This window comes from Elaeis guineensis, chromosome 14 (genome assembly GCF_000442705.2).
Source record: "Elaeis guineensis isolate ETL-2024a chromosome 14, EG11, whole genome shotgun sequence".
NCBI classification, from domain to species: Eukaryota; Viridiplantae; Streptophyta; class Magnoliopsida; order Arecales; family Arecaceae; genus Elaeis; species Elaeis guineensis.
The window spans coordinates 63,325,505-63,341,918 of NC_026006.2; the positions used below are offsets into that span (position 1 = coordinate 63,325,505).

The 16,414-nt window shown below is 38.5% G+C and overlaps 2 protein-coding genes across 3 annotated transcripts; both read left to right on the top strand.

Annotated features, from left to right (window-relative positions):
• Positions 1-835: 835 nt before the first annotated feature.
• On the top strand, positions 836-7,115 carry LOC105057199 (UDP-xylose transporter 3). Its single transcript, XM_010939704.4, has 8 exons — positions 836-1,118; positions 1,212-1,367; positions 3,397-3,581; positions 4,141-4,208; positions 4,821-4,953; positions 5,103-5,264; positions 5,349-5,621; positions 6,714-7,115. The coding sequence occupies exons 2-8, from the start codon at positions 1,247-1,249 to the stop codon at positions 6,828-6,830; spliced, it is 1,059 nt and encodes a 352-aa protein (XP_010938006.1). The 5' UTR covers positions 836-1,118; positions 1,212-1,246; the 3' UTR covers positions 6,831-7,115.
• A 2,045-nt stretch (positions 7,116-9,160) lies between these two features.
• LOC105057198 (superoxide dismutase [Mn], mitochondrial) lies at positions 9,161-16,051 on the top strand. Of its 2 annotated transcripts, none has more exons than XM_073248565.1 (6): positions 9,161-9,583; positions 10,134-10,180; positions 10,291-10,416; positions 10,530-10,586; positions 11,527-11,604; positions 12,062-15,409. In XM_073248565.1, the coding sequence occupies exons 1-6, from the start codon at positions 9,250-9,252 to the stop codon at positions 12,116-12,118; spliced, it is 699 nt and encodes a 232-aa protein (XP_073104666.1). In that variant the 5' UTR covers positions 9,161-9,249; the 3' UTR covers positions 12,119-15,409. The 2 variants fall into 2 exon arrangements, with proteins under 2 accessions (XP_073104666.1, XP_010938005.1); XM_010939703.4 differs by lacking the exon at positions 12,062-15,409 and adding an exon at positions 15,829-16,051 and having other exon boundaries at positions 9,165-9,583.
• The last annotated feature ends 363 nt before the right edge of the window (positions 16,052-16,414 follow it).

Consider the following 16,414-nt stretch of genomic DNA (forward strand, 5'->3'; position numbering starts at 1 on the left):
GACCCAATTGCACAATGTTTGCCAACTCCAACGGGAAGTCTAAGGCCATGTTCTCTAATATTCCTTAAAAGTCGTTTTCTATCGTAGATCATGTGTGTAATCCATGGATTGTACACGAATTTCAACATACATAAAATGAAAATCTTGTAAGGCCCAATGGCTATAAGAAGATCTAACACGTCATTGCATGCCAGCAAGAAACGTAAACCACTGGAAGTCTAAACCATGCTCAAGCGATGACATTATAATGGTCAGAGGCAAGTGGTGTCACTCTTACCAAAAAAAAAAAAAAAAAAAAGGGCGGTTGGTACCACCTTGGGATCGAGGTCCGTCAATTCGCCAGTTGCCAGGGGCAATTACGGCACGTGGAAATTAAAATATAGTAATCCCTCTATCTCAGCATTGGCAGAAAAGGAATTAAAATTAAAAAAGAATAGTGAACCAACTGCACCCGCGAATACCACTAATCAAAAGCAACTCCAATCATCAACCTCCTACCAAACGTTTGATGCCCGCGGTGGGTTCACCAAATTGGTGCGTCCCCTTCCCCACCGTTGGTGACCTAGTTTCCCCTTTCGCACCATTGAACATCACACCATAAAATGACCCCCCAATCATGACGGACTCACCTCCATCCTAGGAGTAGTAACGTTGTGGGCTCTTTTGTGTGCGTGAATGTATCATATATTACTTAAAAAATGGTCACGTCTTTACCTAATTTCCTTTCGTTATTTTTAAATTCCCTTTTTTTTTTTTTTTCCTTCTCACCTCATAGAAAATACCGAGAACTGGAAAATATTACTAAAAAACGGACAAAGAAAAAGGACGAAGATCCCTTCGATCCACAGATCATTCGAAGTGCTTGCGACTCGCCCAGGCTTCTTCGAAGCGCGCAAACACGCACGCGGAGAGAGAGAGAGGGGGGGAGTATAAATAGAAGCCATTTCTCCAATCCGAAGAAGAAAAAGGGCAATTCTGGTCCTCCTCGTTCTCTCCCTTTCTCCATACCTACCTCCAATTAGATCTCAAGTTTCGAGATTCCTGAGATTTATTTGTGGTTAATTCAGTTAATTCTTACTTGAATTCCCCTTCGAATCGTCGCGAGTGAGCTGCATGAGGTGAATTCTGTTATTAGCTGTGATCGATTTTTGTTTCTTTTTCTGGATTAGATTTTATGGTAGGGAGTTTGATCTGATGGTGGGGTCGTCCAGATCCTGAAACTGAGAGGGAATTCGTCGGAGTGGAGATGGGAGAGGGAGAGCGGTTCCAGTTGGGGACCGTTGGCGCGCTGAGCCTGTCGGTGGTCTCGTCGGTGTCGATTGTGATCTGTAACAAAGCGCTCATCAGCTCCCTCGGCTTCACATTCGGTGAGAGATCTCATGATTTGTAGTTTAGTTTTGCAATTCTTGCTGTCTCTGAGAGAAATTTGATGGCTTTTAGTTCGGTTTGACCGTGGCTTTTGTTTGTAAAGAACGTGGGTTTGTACACTTGTGCATTGATTAGTATAGCTTTTTGGTAGTTCGGCGGAATGGATTGGGTTCTAATTGTTTCTTGTACTTTCTGTCCGATGATATGTGGACATTTGTAGAGACCTTTTGGGGGCTACTTGTGTTCGTTTGTTGCATTGTAGTTCTAGTTTTTTTTTTTTTTTTTTTTTTTTTTTTTTGGCGAACGCATTGTAGTTCTAGTTGTCTCCTGAAAGATCTGTTTTAGTCGAAAAGGGGTTTTTTGGATTCACTAGAAGGATGCTTTTCCAACGCTCGACATCTATTGAGGGTCATTATTTGATTTAAAATTTAGGGAACTTGATGGATCTGAACATATACAAAGTTGGAAAGTTCCAGCCATTTGTCGGTGGTCAAGTCAACCAGAGATAGTTCTGGGATCAAATGTTTTTAGCTAAGTTTATGAAGTTGAAAAACTATCAGCTGCGAAAAAAAAAAAAAAGATGATAAAAATACTCCATATGAACTGAGATGGCTGGCTTTAGGTTCTGAACAACAGATGAAACATCCCATGTCACACTGAAGGTTGAAAAGCTTCAAATGTTTGTTAATAACCATTCAATATCTTGAGAAACCATAATTTTATCAAAATGCTGAAGACAACAATGTCTAACATCAAAAGAGAATGTAGGATGTTTGAAGATGAGATATTTTCTACATGGATGGGTGGGAGCCTGGGACACTGTCACTACTCATCCTACTTGTCAAGTAACTACTATTATGGCTGTGTGGAAGGAAACATAGGATGACAAAGAGGAAGTACAGGAGGTCTTGAATGCAAATACAGAAGGAGATGAAGAAAAGAAGCTGACTTCTTCATTGGACTGAAAAGTGGGATCAAACGAGAGATGAATCATGGAAAACCAGGGTTATTTCTTAACGCTGTCTTTTGTTATGTATGGAACCACATATTATCCCTTGACAATTGAGAGTTTTAAAGATCTTGTTTCGATATTTCATAAGATGGATCTTATGGGGCCTAAGGAAGCCATACACCATAGGTCTGTTTTGGAAGGAAAATTGCAGTAAAGATACTGGCACATGGTGCTTAGATCTTCCATATCCATTAAAAAAATATGCAGAAATGAGTACATTTGTACTTGTATGTGTTACTTTCAAACACAAGAACAAGTGGTAAGCAATGGGTTAAATGTTTGCTCTCCCTCTAATGAGAACAAGCATGAAGCTAGAACATGAAATCACAGAAATGGATACAATGGGGTACACAAGCACATAAATACTTGATTGATTTCAAGTTGCAAATTCCCATACTGCAAGAACAAAAAAGATTTCAATGTCATCTTAAACAAGCATAAAATTATGGACAAAAGAGATATGCATATGTGGATAACATTGTGTTAGTTCATTGGTCACTTGTATTTATTTGAAGTTTGAATAGAACTCATATATATTTACAAGTTGAAGGCATATATTTGTGAAAAATAAATGGCACTTGTACAGAAGGCTGAATTGTTCAACCTAGTTTCAAGATGTCGGTGTTTGTTCGCATGCACAGACAATCTAACCATGTTTGCTCTTGAGGGGCAATGCAAGGAAATGTTTCCTGTTCTTGCTTGAATGTAGTATTTAATTTCTTAAACTTTAACAAGATGATGGTAATTTTGGTTTGATGTATAAAACCAACTCCGCTCACCTGCTCTGTTAACTTGTAGTAGCACTTGGAGAGTGACCAGAAGAATTAAAGTCAGCACAATATAGTTTGATTAAATTGGTTTTGCCTCATGCGGGTGTTCTTTTTTGTAATACTTTTCCTTTTAGTTTTGGGGACATGAATTTGGCTTTTTTTTTTTTTTATGTGTATGGTTACAACATCAAAGGTTCTACAGATGGGAAGGGTTGCGTTTTTATTATTTTTATCTTTGTTTTGCAGCCACCACTCTGACAAGTTGGCATCTCCTGGTCACGTTCTGTTCTCTTCATGTGGCACTGTGGATGAAACTATTTGAACATAAGCCTTTTGATGCAAGGTTGGTAATGGGCTTTGGAGTACTTAATGGAATCTCTATTGGGCTTTTGAACTTAAGCCTGGGTTTCAACTCTGTCGGTTTTTATCAGGTAGATGTTATCTTCTTATTCTTCTTTTACTGAATAATATATTTCCAAATAATCTTGCTTTGAATATCCCATGGATCAACACTTGTTGGATGACATGATATGTCAGCAGCAATATCTGGATTTCATGCAATTTATTTTAACAAAAACACAGTATTAACCTTGCTACTTCTTGATTCATCTATTATGTTGGATATTTGATTTTACAAATGTTATTGAGGGCGTAATATTTATGTTCCATATAAAGAAGATGCCATGATGAAACAATTTATGTTCCCTTGTTAACTTTGGATATGCTAGTAGAACTACTTAATTTATTCATGCGATGTCACTGCTTGGCAAGGGAAATGGAGCCTTAATATATTTGCTCTTGATGTAAAGTATAAAATTTCATGCTGACCTCTTGGCTGATGCTGTAACTACTATTTTTCTTTCTCTCTTTCTTAATCTAATGTGAATCATGTGTGCTACTTCTGGCTATAACCCTTGTTATGTCTGCAAAATTATACTACTGAATTTATATATTGTTGGATGGCTTTCTTACATATCCTTTTCATTTCAGATGACTAAGCTGGCAATCATTCCGTGCACTGTTTTATTGGAGACTCTTTTTTTCAAAAAGAACTTCAGGTCTGTATTCCATACCTATCGAAAACAAAATATTTTTTTCACTGATAATCAGTATTTATTTCATTCCACATTATTACAAACACTTTTCTTATACCAAAGTGGTATAGGATCAGATAGTAAATACTATTAAACTGAACCTAATAAATTAACAGAATCATGTGTCTATTTCAAGCTAATGGATTATCCTCTTTCAAATCTGTAAACAAAACAAACCTACATGCTGATTTGTATTTGGCTATACAAGTAGGGAAAAAACCTGAAAGAGCATATGCAGTCACTGAGCACTAAAAAACTCTAGTCTTTGTTGTATATATGGGAATGACTAGATGATACACTCGAGCTGTTAGTTATGGATCATTTGAAACAAACGTAGATCTAACTGTGCCAAATATGTATGAGCGAGTAAAAGCTTTGCCAGATTGTTCTGGGATTTCATTTAAATGGACCACATAATTTTTGCCCTGCTGTTTGTCTAACTATAACCAGCCCCACGATATGTACTTGCTGGCACCTTTTAACATACCATTTATGTTGTCTGATACTTATATGAATCTTGAATCTTATGAAATGTTGGGGTTTTATTTGATTAATATATTATCTTCGTTATTGCAGTAGGAGTATCCAGCTCTCACTTGTCATCCTTCTTTTGGGTGTTGGAATTGCAACCGTGACAGATCTGCAGCTCAATATGCTGGGATCTATATTATCGCTGCTTGCAGTTGTTACTACTTGCATTGCTCAGATTGTATCCTTAAGTACCAACATTGACAAGATTCTTTGCAATATTATCAACAGTTCCAATTTGATCATCTTAAACTGAAATCTTGATGTTATAGTATGACTGGTGAATCATGGTCTTGATTTTTGTAATAGACCTTAACCCATTCTTCTCAGATGACCAACACTATTCAGAAGAAGTTTAAGGTGTCTTCCACCCAACTTTTGTATCAATCTTGTCCTTATCAAGCACTGACCCTATTCATCATCGGTCCATTTCTTGATGGGTTTTTGACAAACCAAAATGTTTTTGCTTTCAAGTACACAGCTCAAGTTCTGGTAAGTAATTATAAAAACATGTGCTGAAGTATGTCCTTTTTGCATGATATTGTTTTCTACCTTTTTATTTCTTTTCTGTTGCAGATTTTCATTGTGCTATCGTGCCTAATATCAGTCTCCGTCAACTTCAGTACATTTCTTGTAATTGGAAAAACATCACCTGTCACCTATCAAGTCTTGGGTCATCTGAAAACTTGCCTTGTCTTGACTTTTGGCTATGTTTTACTTAATGATCCATTTAGCTGGAGAAACATATTTGGAATTCTAGTTGCATTAGTTGGGATGATCTTGTATTCTTATTTCTGCACAATTGAGAGCCAGCAAAAAGCTAGTGAAGCATCTGCTCAGTTATCACAGGTACCACAGGTTTTATCGATCCTGTATGTTGGCTTTTCAGATTTTGAGCCCTTGAATCTGTCCTTGATCATGAGGGGACATTTTAGAATCTGGCTTTGTTTCTTGGTAGTATAGTATACTTCATGCATACATTACATAATCACTAATGCTTACTAAGCAGCTAGCTGATATTTAGGTATATTGTTTCTGCAATCAGGACTGTTTTCTCAATTTTGTGGGGTTGGAAAGTAAAATAAGCCACATTTTCTTGTGCTGCTGAAAGATCTTTACAAATATAAATCTTTACAGGCATAAATATCCTGATAAGACATGCATGTATGGAGAACAGGGACCTTGGATATCTGCATGTGCTGTAGTGTTAATTTGGAGCAGATAAAAACATGGCAGGACGCAATAAGGATGCTATATCAATCAGCACTAATATAGAGAAACATGACCGGCCAATTGTAATGGTGTAATATCTATCAACAGAGTCAGACATTTTTGAATGTTAACTTCACCTCCATCATTAGTGGCTATACAGACATATGTCGTGATGGTCTAGCTTTATCAATAGCTGCATTTTGTTGCCATATCAAGCACAACCAGTAATTGATGATTCAGACAATATCTGTAGACTTGATTTTCTTACTAAATATGAAACTAAACTTGCTATTTGCTCATTTGATTAATTCATCACCCACTTTCACCTGAAGGTAACTTCTATGATTGTCTTCAGCTAATGCCTCTAGCATGTAATTACTCATTATTTTCTATTTATAGTATGGCTTACAAGGTGGGTGATGCTTCTAAAGGTGGTTCTTGGAGTTCAGGGTTTTGATCTATATCTTCTTGGTTAGCTTTCTAAGTTGAGATAGTTGCATGAATTCTGTTTTATTTTTTTTCTCTCCCATTGTCCTTTAATGCTTTAGGTGTATGAAGAGTGTTCATTGAGTTGAAGTCATATTGTCAGAATATTACTTCATGCTCGATGATTTGAACAGAGTCTTTAACTGATTTGTCTATTTCTCTTAACCTTTTTTGATACTTCATCACCTTTGTTGAATTCTTATGTGCTCTCTTTTCCTTTGCCAATTTACATAAATATTTCAGGTAAAAGAAAGTGAATCTGATCCTTTACTCAATGTTGAAAGTGGACCTGCTGTAGCAACTGATGATGCTGCTCCAAAAGCACCAGTATGGAGCTCAAATAAAGATTTGCATGCATGAAAATATGCCTAGATCTACACCATCATACATTGATCTAAATTCACTCGGACGCTGTTATATCATAGGGGTTAAAAAAGAGGTGACCCCCCAACTTTGTACAATCATATCATTCTCACAAATCCAGTACTCAGAGAGCTGGAAGAACCAAATGTGTTTTCCTATGCAGTTTTTGCTACGTTCGTAAGTCCACGGTGAGGAATTTAATTCTTGTTCATGGGGTACTGCCCCAAATTATGATTTTAAATCCAGTCATTGCACTTAATAAAAGCAAAAGCTCTTCTTACTGCTGCTCATCTACAACTAGATCATTTTTACGAATCCAGTACCTGAGAGCTAAGAGAACTTAATACGTTTTTTGCGATGCTCTTGTAAATAGCAGCAAATGCCTTCTATTCTCGTTCCTTCGGAATTGCCCTAAATCATGAGACTTTTGTCCTAAATTACAATAGCCACGGCTCTTGGTCTCTTTACCTTTTCATTTTCTATAATAAGGTCAAGTGAAATTTTCTTATTTCTTAACATTGGTCCTGTTTATTGCTCACTTAAAATCTGTAGAGGTAAACATTCTTCTAATTGACGAATTCTGAGAATTATGTTTTACAACAAATCAAATAAAACTATTCATGCCTGAAAGTTCCTGCTGCAGAAAAAATAATATATTTTTTTACTCTGTAAAACTCTAAATTTTGATATCTTCTCTTATTTGAGGAGCCACGTACGACAATATGCTCCAATCTCTGGGCACATCAGTTCTGAAGGACTTGCACAATCCATCTGCTAATTTGCCATAGAGAAATTGTTGTCTCCTAACACCACTTACATCGGTGGTATATCTTCACAAGTCATCCTTCTCCCCCCTCCGACACCATAAACTGAGCTAAAGCTAAATGTCACGGCCCACCATGGGCCGGCCACTTCCTCTCAGGACCCCGCAGCCGGCCGTCTGCGGGCAAGTTCCGAGATCGCAGAACCCATCGATCGGCATCGCCACCGCCGTCAATGCTGGGCTCATCCCACACCCTTCTGACGGCCACCGCAAACAAAAATGCTGCGAGCCCAAAGGCTCAACAAGGAATGGCAGATGCTAGGTTTGGAAACCTTGTGTTGCAACATGGAAGCAAAGAGACAGAGGAAAAAAAATAAAACATATGACGGGTTGGGAAAGACGATGGGAAGGAAAATGAAAGAAAAGAAGAAGAATAAGGAAAGAAAGGAAGAGAGAACAGAAAAAGGGGGGGGGAAAAAAAAGGAAGAGGCGAGAAAAAATAAAGAAAACAAGAAAAGAAAAGAAAGCAAGGTGGAAAAATAAAGAATAAATGAATTTAAAAAAGAAAAAAAAGAAAGCAAGAGTAGGAGAAAACGGATAGAAAAATAAAATAATTAAAAAAAAAGGTGAAAAATAAAAGCAGAGAAAGAAGAAAAGAAAAAATATAAAATAAAGAAAAAAAATGAAATGAAGGATATTTATCTGGCTCAATGATGGATGGGATAAGAATGCATTTCGTTCCATATAAAAAAAATAGGACATTTCTAATTTAAAAAAATTAAAATTTTGTTAAATAATAATTTACTATTTTCACAATATATCCAATTATTTTAGCAAAGAATCTAGATTTGTAGTTTTTTTTTTTCTCGATGCCGATGATTTATATGCAAAACTCTACACTTAGTCTTCCTTCCAATTGTTCTAAGTCCAGTGAAACCCAGTTGTATCTCAAATACTTTGGGAAAGAAAAAAAAATTAATAAGAAAAAAAATAAAAAAAAATGTGTATTTTTTTCCTCTTGGAAGTTTAAAGAGAAAAAAAAATATTTTTTTATTGGTTGGAAACAAAAAAAGTAAAAAAAATTATAATCTTCTTTTATTATTATATTTTTCAAAAAAATCCAAAAAATCAAGAAAAAATTTTATCATTTAATTTTTTCTATCTTCTTTTTATTTTCATTAATTTTTTTCATCCACATAAGTCTTAATTCATGAAAAGCTTCAAATAAACCATAAAATTGAAATATAATATTAATTTTATTTTTTATTATTAAAAGGATAGGATGTGAATTATAAAAAAATTATTAATTTTCAGTTTCTTTCTTTTCAAATTCACTAGATTTAGAGAAAAAAATATAAATTAAAAAAAAATTATTTTCTCTATTTCTCTTTTTATATATATATTTTATTTTTTATAAAAAAAATAATTAATAACTTTTTCTATCACCCTTTTCTTTTTTCTTCCATTCATGCACCCAACCAAGGCGGAAAATTTTAATTAATCTGCCAAAAATTAAAAATTTAAAATCAATTCCACCTAACTCAACCCAACCTAGCGAATGTTACCCGGCACCATAAAACGGCCGGGCCGGTCTCATCTCCCACCGTCGTACACTGCTCTCTCTCCTTCAGACATTCCAATCGAACTATTGCTATGGCTCTCCGCGCCATCGCCGGCAAGAAAACCCTAACACTAGGGCTAGGGTTTGGGCCCCGTGGAGCCGTCGCCGCCTCCTGCCCAGGGCTGGGTTTGCGGCTCCGCCACGTTCGGGGCCTCGTGACCTTCTCGCTGCCGGACCTCCCCTACGACTACGGCGCCCTCGAGCCCGCCATCAGCGGCGAGATCATGCAGCTCCACCACCAGAAGCACCACCAGACGTACATCACAAACTACAACAAGGCCCTCGAGCAGCTCGAGGAGGCCATGGCCAAGGGAGACTCCTCCAAGGTCGTCCACCTCCAGAGCGCCATCAAGTTCAATGGCGGAGGTCTGTAGTCTTCCCGTGTTCTCATCAATCTCTCCTAGTTTCGTCTTTTTGGATGGGAATATGGGTTGAATCCGAAATCTTTGTATCATATTTTATCGGGTTTAGGGTTTCTTGATTCGGTTGTTCAGGGTTTCTAGCTCAGATTCGCTTGATTAGTTACAAATTGAGAACTCGTTGCTCAGTTTTTTAAGATTCTTAGGGATTCTACCGCGATTGGGATTCTTCCGCGATTTGAGGTTTTCTATCTTCTTTTCCTGTAAAAGAACTCCTTTATTTACTATATTTGTTATACCATTCTAATTAATGCTTCCAATGTCTTGACTGCTTATGCGGTTCTGTATAGAAAAGAATGTGTGTTTATCACTAAGGACGAATCTCTAGTTGTAATATTAGACCACCATTTTGATCAGGAAGTGGCCAATTGACATGGTTTACTTTATTACCTTTTACTTGTTGGAAATCTGTTTAAAGATTCACAGTTTGAGCGCCTGCGGTGTCGTGTTACCGAGAATTAGAAGTCTGAGCTATTCAACAAATTTATATTTTTCAGGTCATATCAACCACTCAATCTTCTGGCAAAATCTTAAGCCTGCTAATGTATGTGGTTTCTCCACCTTCCACTGGTTCTGCAATTTTCTCATTTAGTGGAGCATCTTGCATCTGGCCTCTGTCATCTTGCTGCATTCTCACAAAAAAAAGCCTTACAGGAGGGTGGTGGTGAGCCTCCACATGGGTCACTTGGTTGGGCAATTGATACGGACTATGGTTCAGTGGAGGCATTGGTGCAAAAGATGAACGCAGAAGGTGCCGCATTGCAGGGATCTGGATGGGTGGTGAGTTTGTCTAGCTTATGAGAGTACTACTTGTTTTACTTCATGGACATACCAGGTCCACCTTTGTATGCATAGTGGATGCGTTACTGTTTTTTCCTTTGCTGTCTCAACAGTGGCTTGCTCTGGATAAGGAAATGAAAAAACTTAAGGTTGAAACTACTGCAAATCAGGTAAACATTATGAGGTTTATTAACTCAAGATTTTTCTGTACTGAAATTAATTGTAGTGCAGAGTTTATTGTTAATTATGACCATAGAATTTTATATGTACTTCTAAATTTGTTTCACACTGATTAGAGGAAATTGTTTTTGAATATATGCCAAAAATGTATAGTGTGAGATGATTGTTAGAATGAAAATGAGTAGAGAGGATAGACTAAGGATGTGTTGAAGTAGATCCCAAATAACGGCAATGAATAGAATGGATATATATTCATATTTTTTATTGTGCCAACACTATTCCATCATTTTGACCTTTTTGTGCCAAGACTTTTGCTTTTGCTATTTTATAATGCCTGGATGGATGCTGTGACAACTCCCCCAACCCACCACCGGGCACACAGCCATGAGAACAAAGTGAACTTGAGTTCCTGGGCCACTGATTTTGGCAAAAGTTTTCTTGGGATATCCCAAGAGTGATACATATAATCAGTTCTATGTTGATTTTTCCTCTTTTTATTGGGAGAAAAGTTCTCTCTGACTTGTAAATATTGTTTCACTGAAAGTGTGCCATTTAATTTCTGATTTGCGACCAGATCTGGATGTGGTGTGCTTACTTTTGTCTGTTCTAATTAAAAATTCACGTGAAATAATTTTTTTGTGATGTGGTTTATCTCATTGAGATCCCAAAATCAATAGCTTTTTTGGCTGATTGTTACAACTAGTTAAACCTTTTGGTTTATATATCTAGAAACACCTATTCATTTGCTTTATAATTGCTTGCTCATATGAAATGTATTTATCATTAAGATGCACAAGCATGCATGTTTGTTGAACTCTTGCTTTTGTCCTAATTTTAAGTCACTTGACATTCTTTTCTATCTAGTCTGTTCATGTCCTGTTATTTCATCACTATATGCAAAATTGAGTGGCTAACTAATGCTTTGCACAGGATCCACTTGTGACTAAGGGAGCAAATTTGGTTCCTTTGCTTGGTATAGATGTGTGGGAACATGCATACTACCTGCAGGTAAATGATGTGCCTTCTGAATCTTTGCTTGTAAATGGCATTAGTGTTTGGATTTTTTATGAATGTGCATGTGGTGAATGGGCACATGTGCCATGTGCACACTCATTACTATGTTACAAACTGGAGAACTTTCAAAACAATTAAAATAATAATTAAAAAAAAAGCCTACGAGGAGTTGGAAAGTAATCTGTATCATAAGAATACAATACTCTAATAACTAATTGTTGGTGGAAGGAAATGGCAGTAGAACTTAGTTACTGGATGGACCATATTATTTTAACAAAATACTAGCTTATGAAACTAGTATCTTGAATCGACATTTGATCAAAATTGGGATTATGGAATATAATTTGCTGCACAACAAGTCAGTTTGTAGTCATGCCCCTGATTTTGTGTTGGTTAGAACAGAACTACTAAACTTTCAGTCCAGTTTCCTAAAGCTAATCCTGATCTTCAGACTGAGTTAGCTGTGGGCTTGAAGCTGAACCCGACCGGAAGACTTGATCAGACCTGAGTTAAAATAGTTTAGAATTTTGGCTCTACCATGTACCTCATCATAAATCTCATACTGTCCTATTAACAGAACAGATTGGGTATGAGTCCATACTTTTGCCTTGATAATTATGTCTTATTCTGTATGTGACAATTTCTATTCTTCTTCTTGATGGACCTATGCACCTAACAATATAAACAATGATATGTCTGAGTTGATGTTTTGAAAACTCTATTTTAGTTTTGGTCAAGCCATATGAGTGTTGATGTTGGTAGTTTTAGCAGTTTCTCCTGACTTTCAGAGCTTTCGCCCTCCACCTCCCCCTCCCCCTCCCCCTCCTTTATTCAACCCCCCAATGCCCAAAGAAAAGGAAGTTAAAAAAAGGAGTTGAAAAAATGCTATAGGGTTTGGTATTGCATTATTTGTAACTTTTGGGCATCATGTACAGTTCAAGTGATTGATACTTTTTAAATACTGTTAAAAACTATTAAACATATAGAACTTTGAAAAGAATGTAAAATATTGCAAAAACAACAGAAGTTTTAGTACATTTTGCAAAAATAATCTAAGAATTGCTATGTATACTTGCACATGTAGGCAAGAAAAGCCTATGCACATGCACAGGAGGTCACCTAGTCTGTAAAATTTGCTAAAGTTCTATGATTGCCCAAACCAGTTAATTATAACTGGCTAAATGAATGGATGTTGAAGATCTCACCTCGGCCATCGGCAGGTATGCTTGCTAGCCCATATACCTTCACCTTCTCATTCACAGCTAGTCCAATTAGGGGTGGCAAAATATGACCCAACCCACTAACTCGGTCCGTTTTAAACAGATTTGGATTTGGCTTAAATGAGTTTGGATCGTAAACGGATCGACCCATTTAACCTGTTTAATAAATGGGTCGGATTCAGGTTTCAGATGTCGGACCCGTTTAACCCGTTTAAGTTATGGATCGGGTCGGGTTAGATTATATAATCTGGGCTAATAAATTTGGGTCGGAGAGGATGGTTCGTTTAAAACATTCGCGATTCACGGACGAAAAGAATCCACTGCATATTTAGTTCATTTCCTATTTTCCTCTAACCCTAATGGGCAACCAGGGACTACAGGCGGTGCCCCCATTTCCTCCTCCTCTTCCGCTTGCTCTCTTGATCTTTCTCTTGCTCTTGATCGACCAAGCAGCGGCATTGGCGAGGATCCCCCATCATCTTCCCCATCGCTGAGGATCCCCCACTGCTGTTTCGATCCACGTGGACCATGCCCCCTCGCTCCATCTTTTCCTTTTCTCCTCCTAAAAAGCCCTAGTGCCCTTGCCCCTGCCATGATCCGTCATCGCCTCACCCACTCCCTCCGTCGCCTCACCCACTCCCTCCACCTCACCCAGTTCGGTTCTCGTTGCCACTCCCGCAGAGCAAACCCCTCCCGCATGTGCTCCGACTCTGGAAGGATGGGTCTGTCGGAGATGAAGATCTCGTCATTCTCCTCGCCCGTCGGACGGGCTCGGGCTGCAGGGGGATCGGCCGTGGATGACGTGGGCTGGTGGCTGTGGCGTGCCTTTCCCTAGCGGCTAACGTGGAGGAGACGTACGTCCCCCTCCTTGACCTCCAGGTTTCTGTGGCGGAGGTGGAGGTGGAGCCATGGAGGTTGAGTACATGTTCGAGATCTAGGATTTTTGTTTTCTCTCTTTTCCTCTTTCGATGGCCAGTGCCTTCTTCTCCAATGACCGTCGCCGAGGGGGCTTGTACGGTTGTGCCGCTGGTGCCTTGGCCGCTCGAGATCTAAGATTTTTCTCCCTTCTTTCATCAGTCGGTGTCCTTTCTTCTCCAATGGCCGTCGCTGAGGGGGGTTGGCCGCTCGAGATCTTGAATTTTTTTTCTCTTTTTGAGTTTTGATTTCTGTTTTTTATGCTGAATATCAAAATGTGCAGAGATTTGTTTTAAGGTTTGTGTAGGGAGGCTATGATGATTTTGGAATATCTTTTTGTTGATTCAACTTTTTCTAACAGCAATAATTTTGGACGGCCTTCTTCTACTGGCAATCGATTATTGTTGTTTTGATTTAATTATAGATGAAATACTGAATCTGAGCCTCCTCTTTCTCTTTCCTTCTTTGATGTTCTAACTGTTAAACGGGTTGGGTCGGGTCGGTTAAACAGGTTGTTCATCTAATAAACAGATTAAACGATAAACAGATTAAACGGATTGGGTCGGATCGGTTAAATAGGTTAACTGTTTAATAAATAGGTTAAATGGGTTGGGTCGGGTGATCTGTTTATTAAATGGATCAGGTTCAGGTTTGAAAATCTGACTTGTTTAATAAACAGGTCGGGTTTATGTTCGATGTTTTTTGATCTGATCTGCATCTGACCCGATCCGTGTATGATCCGACCTGATCCGATTGCCACCCCTAAGTCCAATCATGATGCCCCAACCACCGCATTTGTACTGCTTACTGCTGATGTGGCATTGCCCCTTAATTGCCTCCAAGTGCTGCTTCTACCACGATGGCATCACCAACCCAACCTACTTCAAGTCATTGGTGAAACTGGATGAGGGAGTAGGAGCCTCGAGAGTGGGTTGCATGGAATGGCATCAGCATTATGATTAGAAAAGGGGAACCGCTAATCAGTCAGCAGTGGCAGAGGAGCCTGTTTTGAGTTGCAGAGGAGAAGGCTGTAGGGGTTGCTGATGATGGGAAGCCTTCTCGTTTGTGGAAAGTTCAAGGGTAGCTGGAGGTAGTGGATGCCTAATTGCTAGTTGATTGGTACATGCTTAGGTTAATGACCACTGCTGCGACAGGAGAGGCAGTCAACGGAGGCGATGAAGGGGCTACACAATGTCACCTGAGAAGCATCTGGGACAGGTGGTAGGGGAATTGATGGCGAAGCAGCTGTGAACGGGCATGAAGGTGGATGGAATAGCGAGCATAGCAGCTTGTGGCCAGGGAGAGATCTTCACCATCCGTTCATTAGCATGCTTGGAATGAGAAAACTGTTTATTTGATCATCATTGACAGGTTTGGGCGGTCCAAGAAGTGCACGCATGTGCACTTCCCTCTCCGACATGTGTGAATACATCTAGCAAGCCTTAAATATATCCTATTTTCTATGGTTCAGTTATTTGCTGACTCTTAATGGAATCGAAGCAAGGTTTACTGGATCTTAGTAGTATGAATTTAAAACATTAATGTACCTTGAAACACAATATTGTCATGCTTTAACATGCACTAGCAATTAATATGATCTGTATCCCACATTGTGAAATATTTCTCCTAGGTGCTTAAAAAAAAAGAGAGAAATATTCTTCCTACATTCTTTATTTTATATCTTGTGAGCTAGTTCAGTTTGTAGCAAAGCTACAATAATCCGGAATGCCTGCACTAGGCTGGAACTTGGCAATTTTTATTCCTGTTTTTGGCCAAAACCTGTAACAAACACCAAGCCCTGGTATGGGTGGATCAAGGCTACAATATTCTCAGGGATTCCCATGATTGTCATTTGCATTTGCTTGATGACTGTGTTCATATCTTGCTTGCCTTGATGGGATGCCATGCACTTGCATGATGGATGTCCACGATTTGAGTCATCACCTGTTGGCGTGATTATCAACAAATTACGACATATGAAGTTCCTTGCAATAGTTTGATAAATCTTAAAAGTTTAGTGCCAGCATGGTTCTCCCACGCTCTGTATGATGTGCTGAACTTATTATCTCTTCATTTGGTGCAGTACAAAAATGTGAGACCAGACTATTTAAAGAACGTGTGGAAGGTCATGAACTGGAAATATGCCAGTGAAGTCTACGAGAAAGAGGTTGCTTAATGTGAGCTTTTTGTACTGTAATGTGAGCTTTCATGTGAAGTTCCTATCTTTGGTGTTTACCATGAGTACACTTTTGTTCATGTATTGAACAAGATGGACCTTTCCCTGAATGGATGCTTGTTTACTTTTATATCCCTTGGAGGAAGCAGCATCGACTGCCAACGCCGTTGGCCTGCGCGCTCTCTTTCTAGCTCGAACAGCTATTTATATGTTAAGTTTGCAACTGTCATGCCTGTACATATTAAGAATTTTTATCTTTTTAAGCAATAAGCGTGTTTCTTGAATGAACCTATAAGCATAGACAACAAAAGAACAATGGGCGACATGGGCAGCTGATAATTTTCGGATGCCACATAGGATTGTTACCCATTGATGAGAAAAAATATTCTACTGCCTGTAAAGGTTGGCATCACTAATTAGACATAGGCAGGTAATTCCTTCTCTAAAAATTATACGCAGCTTTGCTCCCGTTCATAAAGCCAAATTCGGGAGT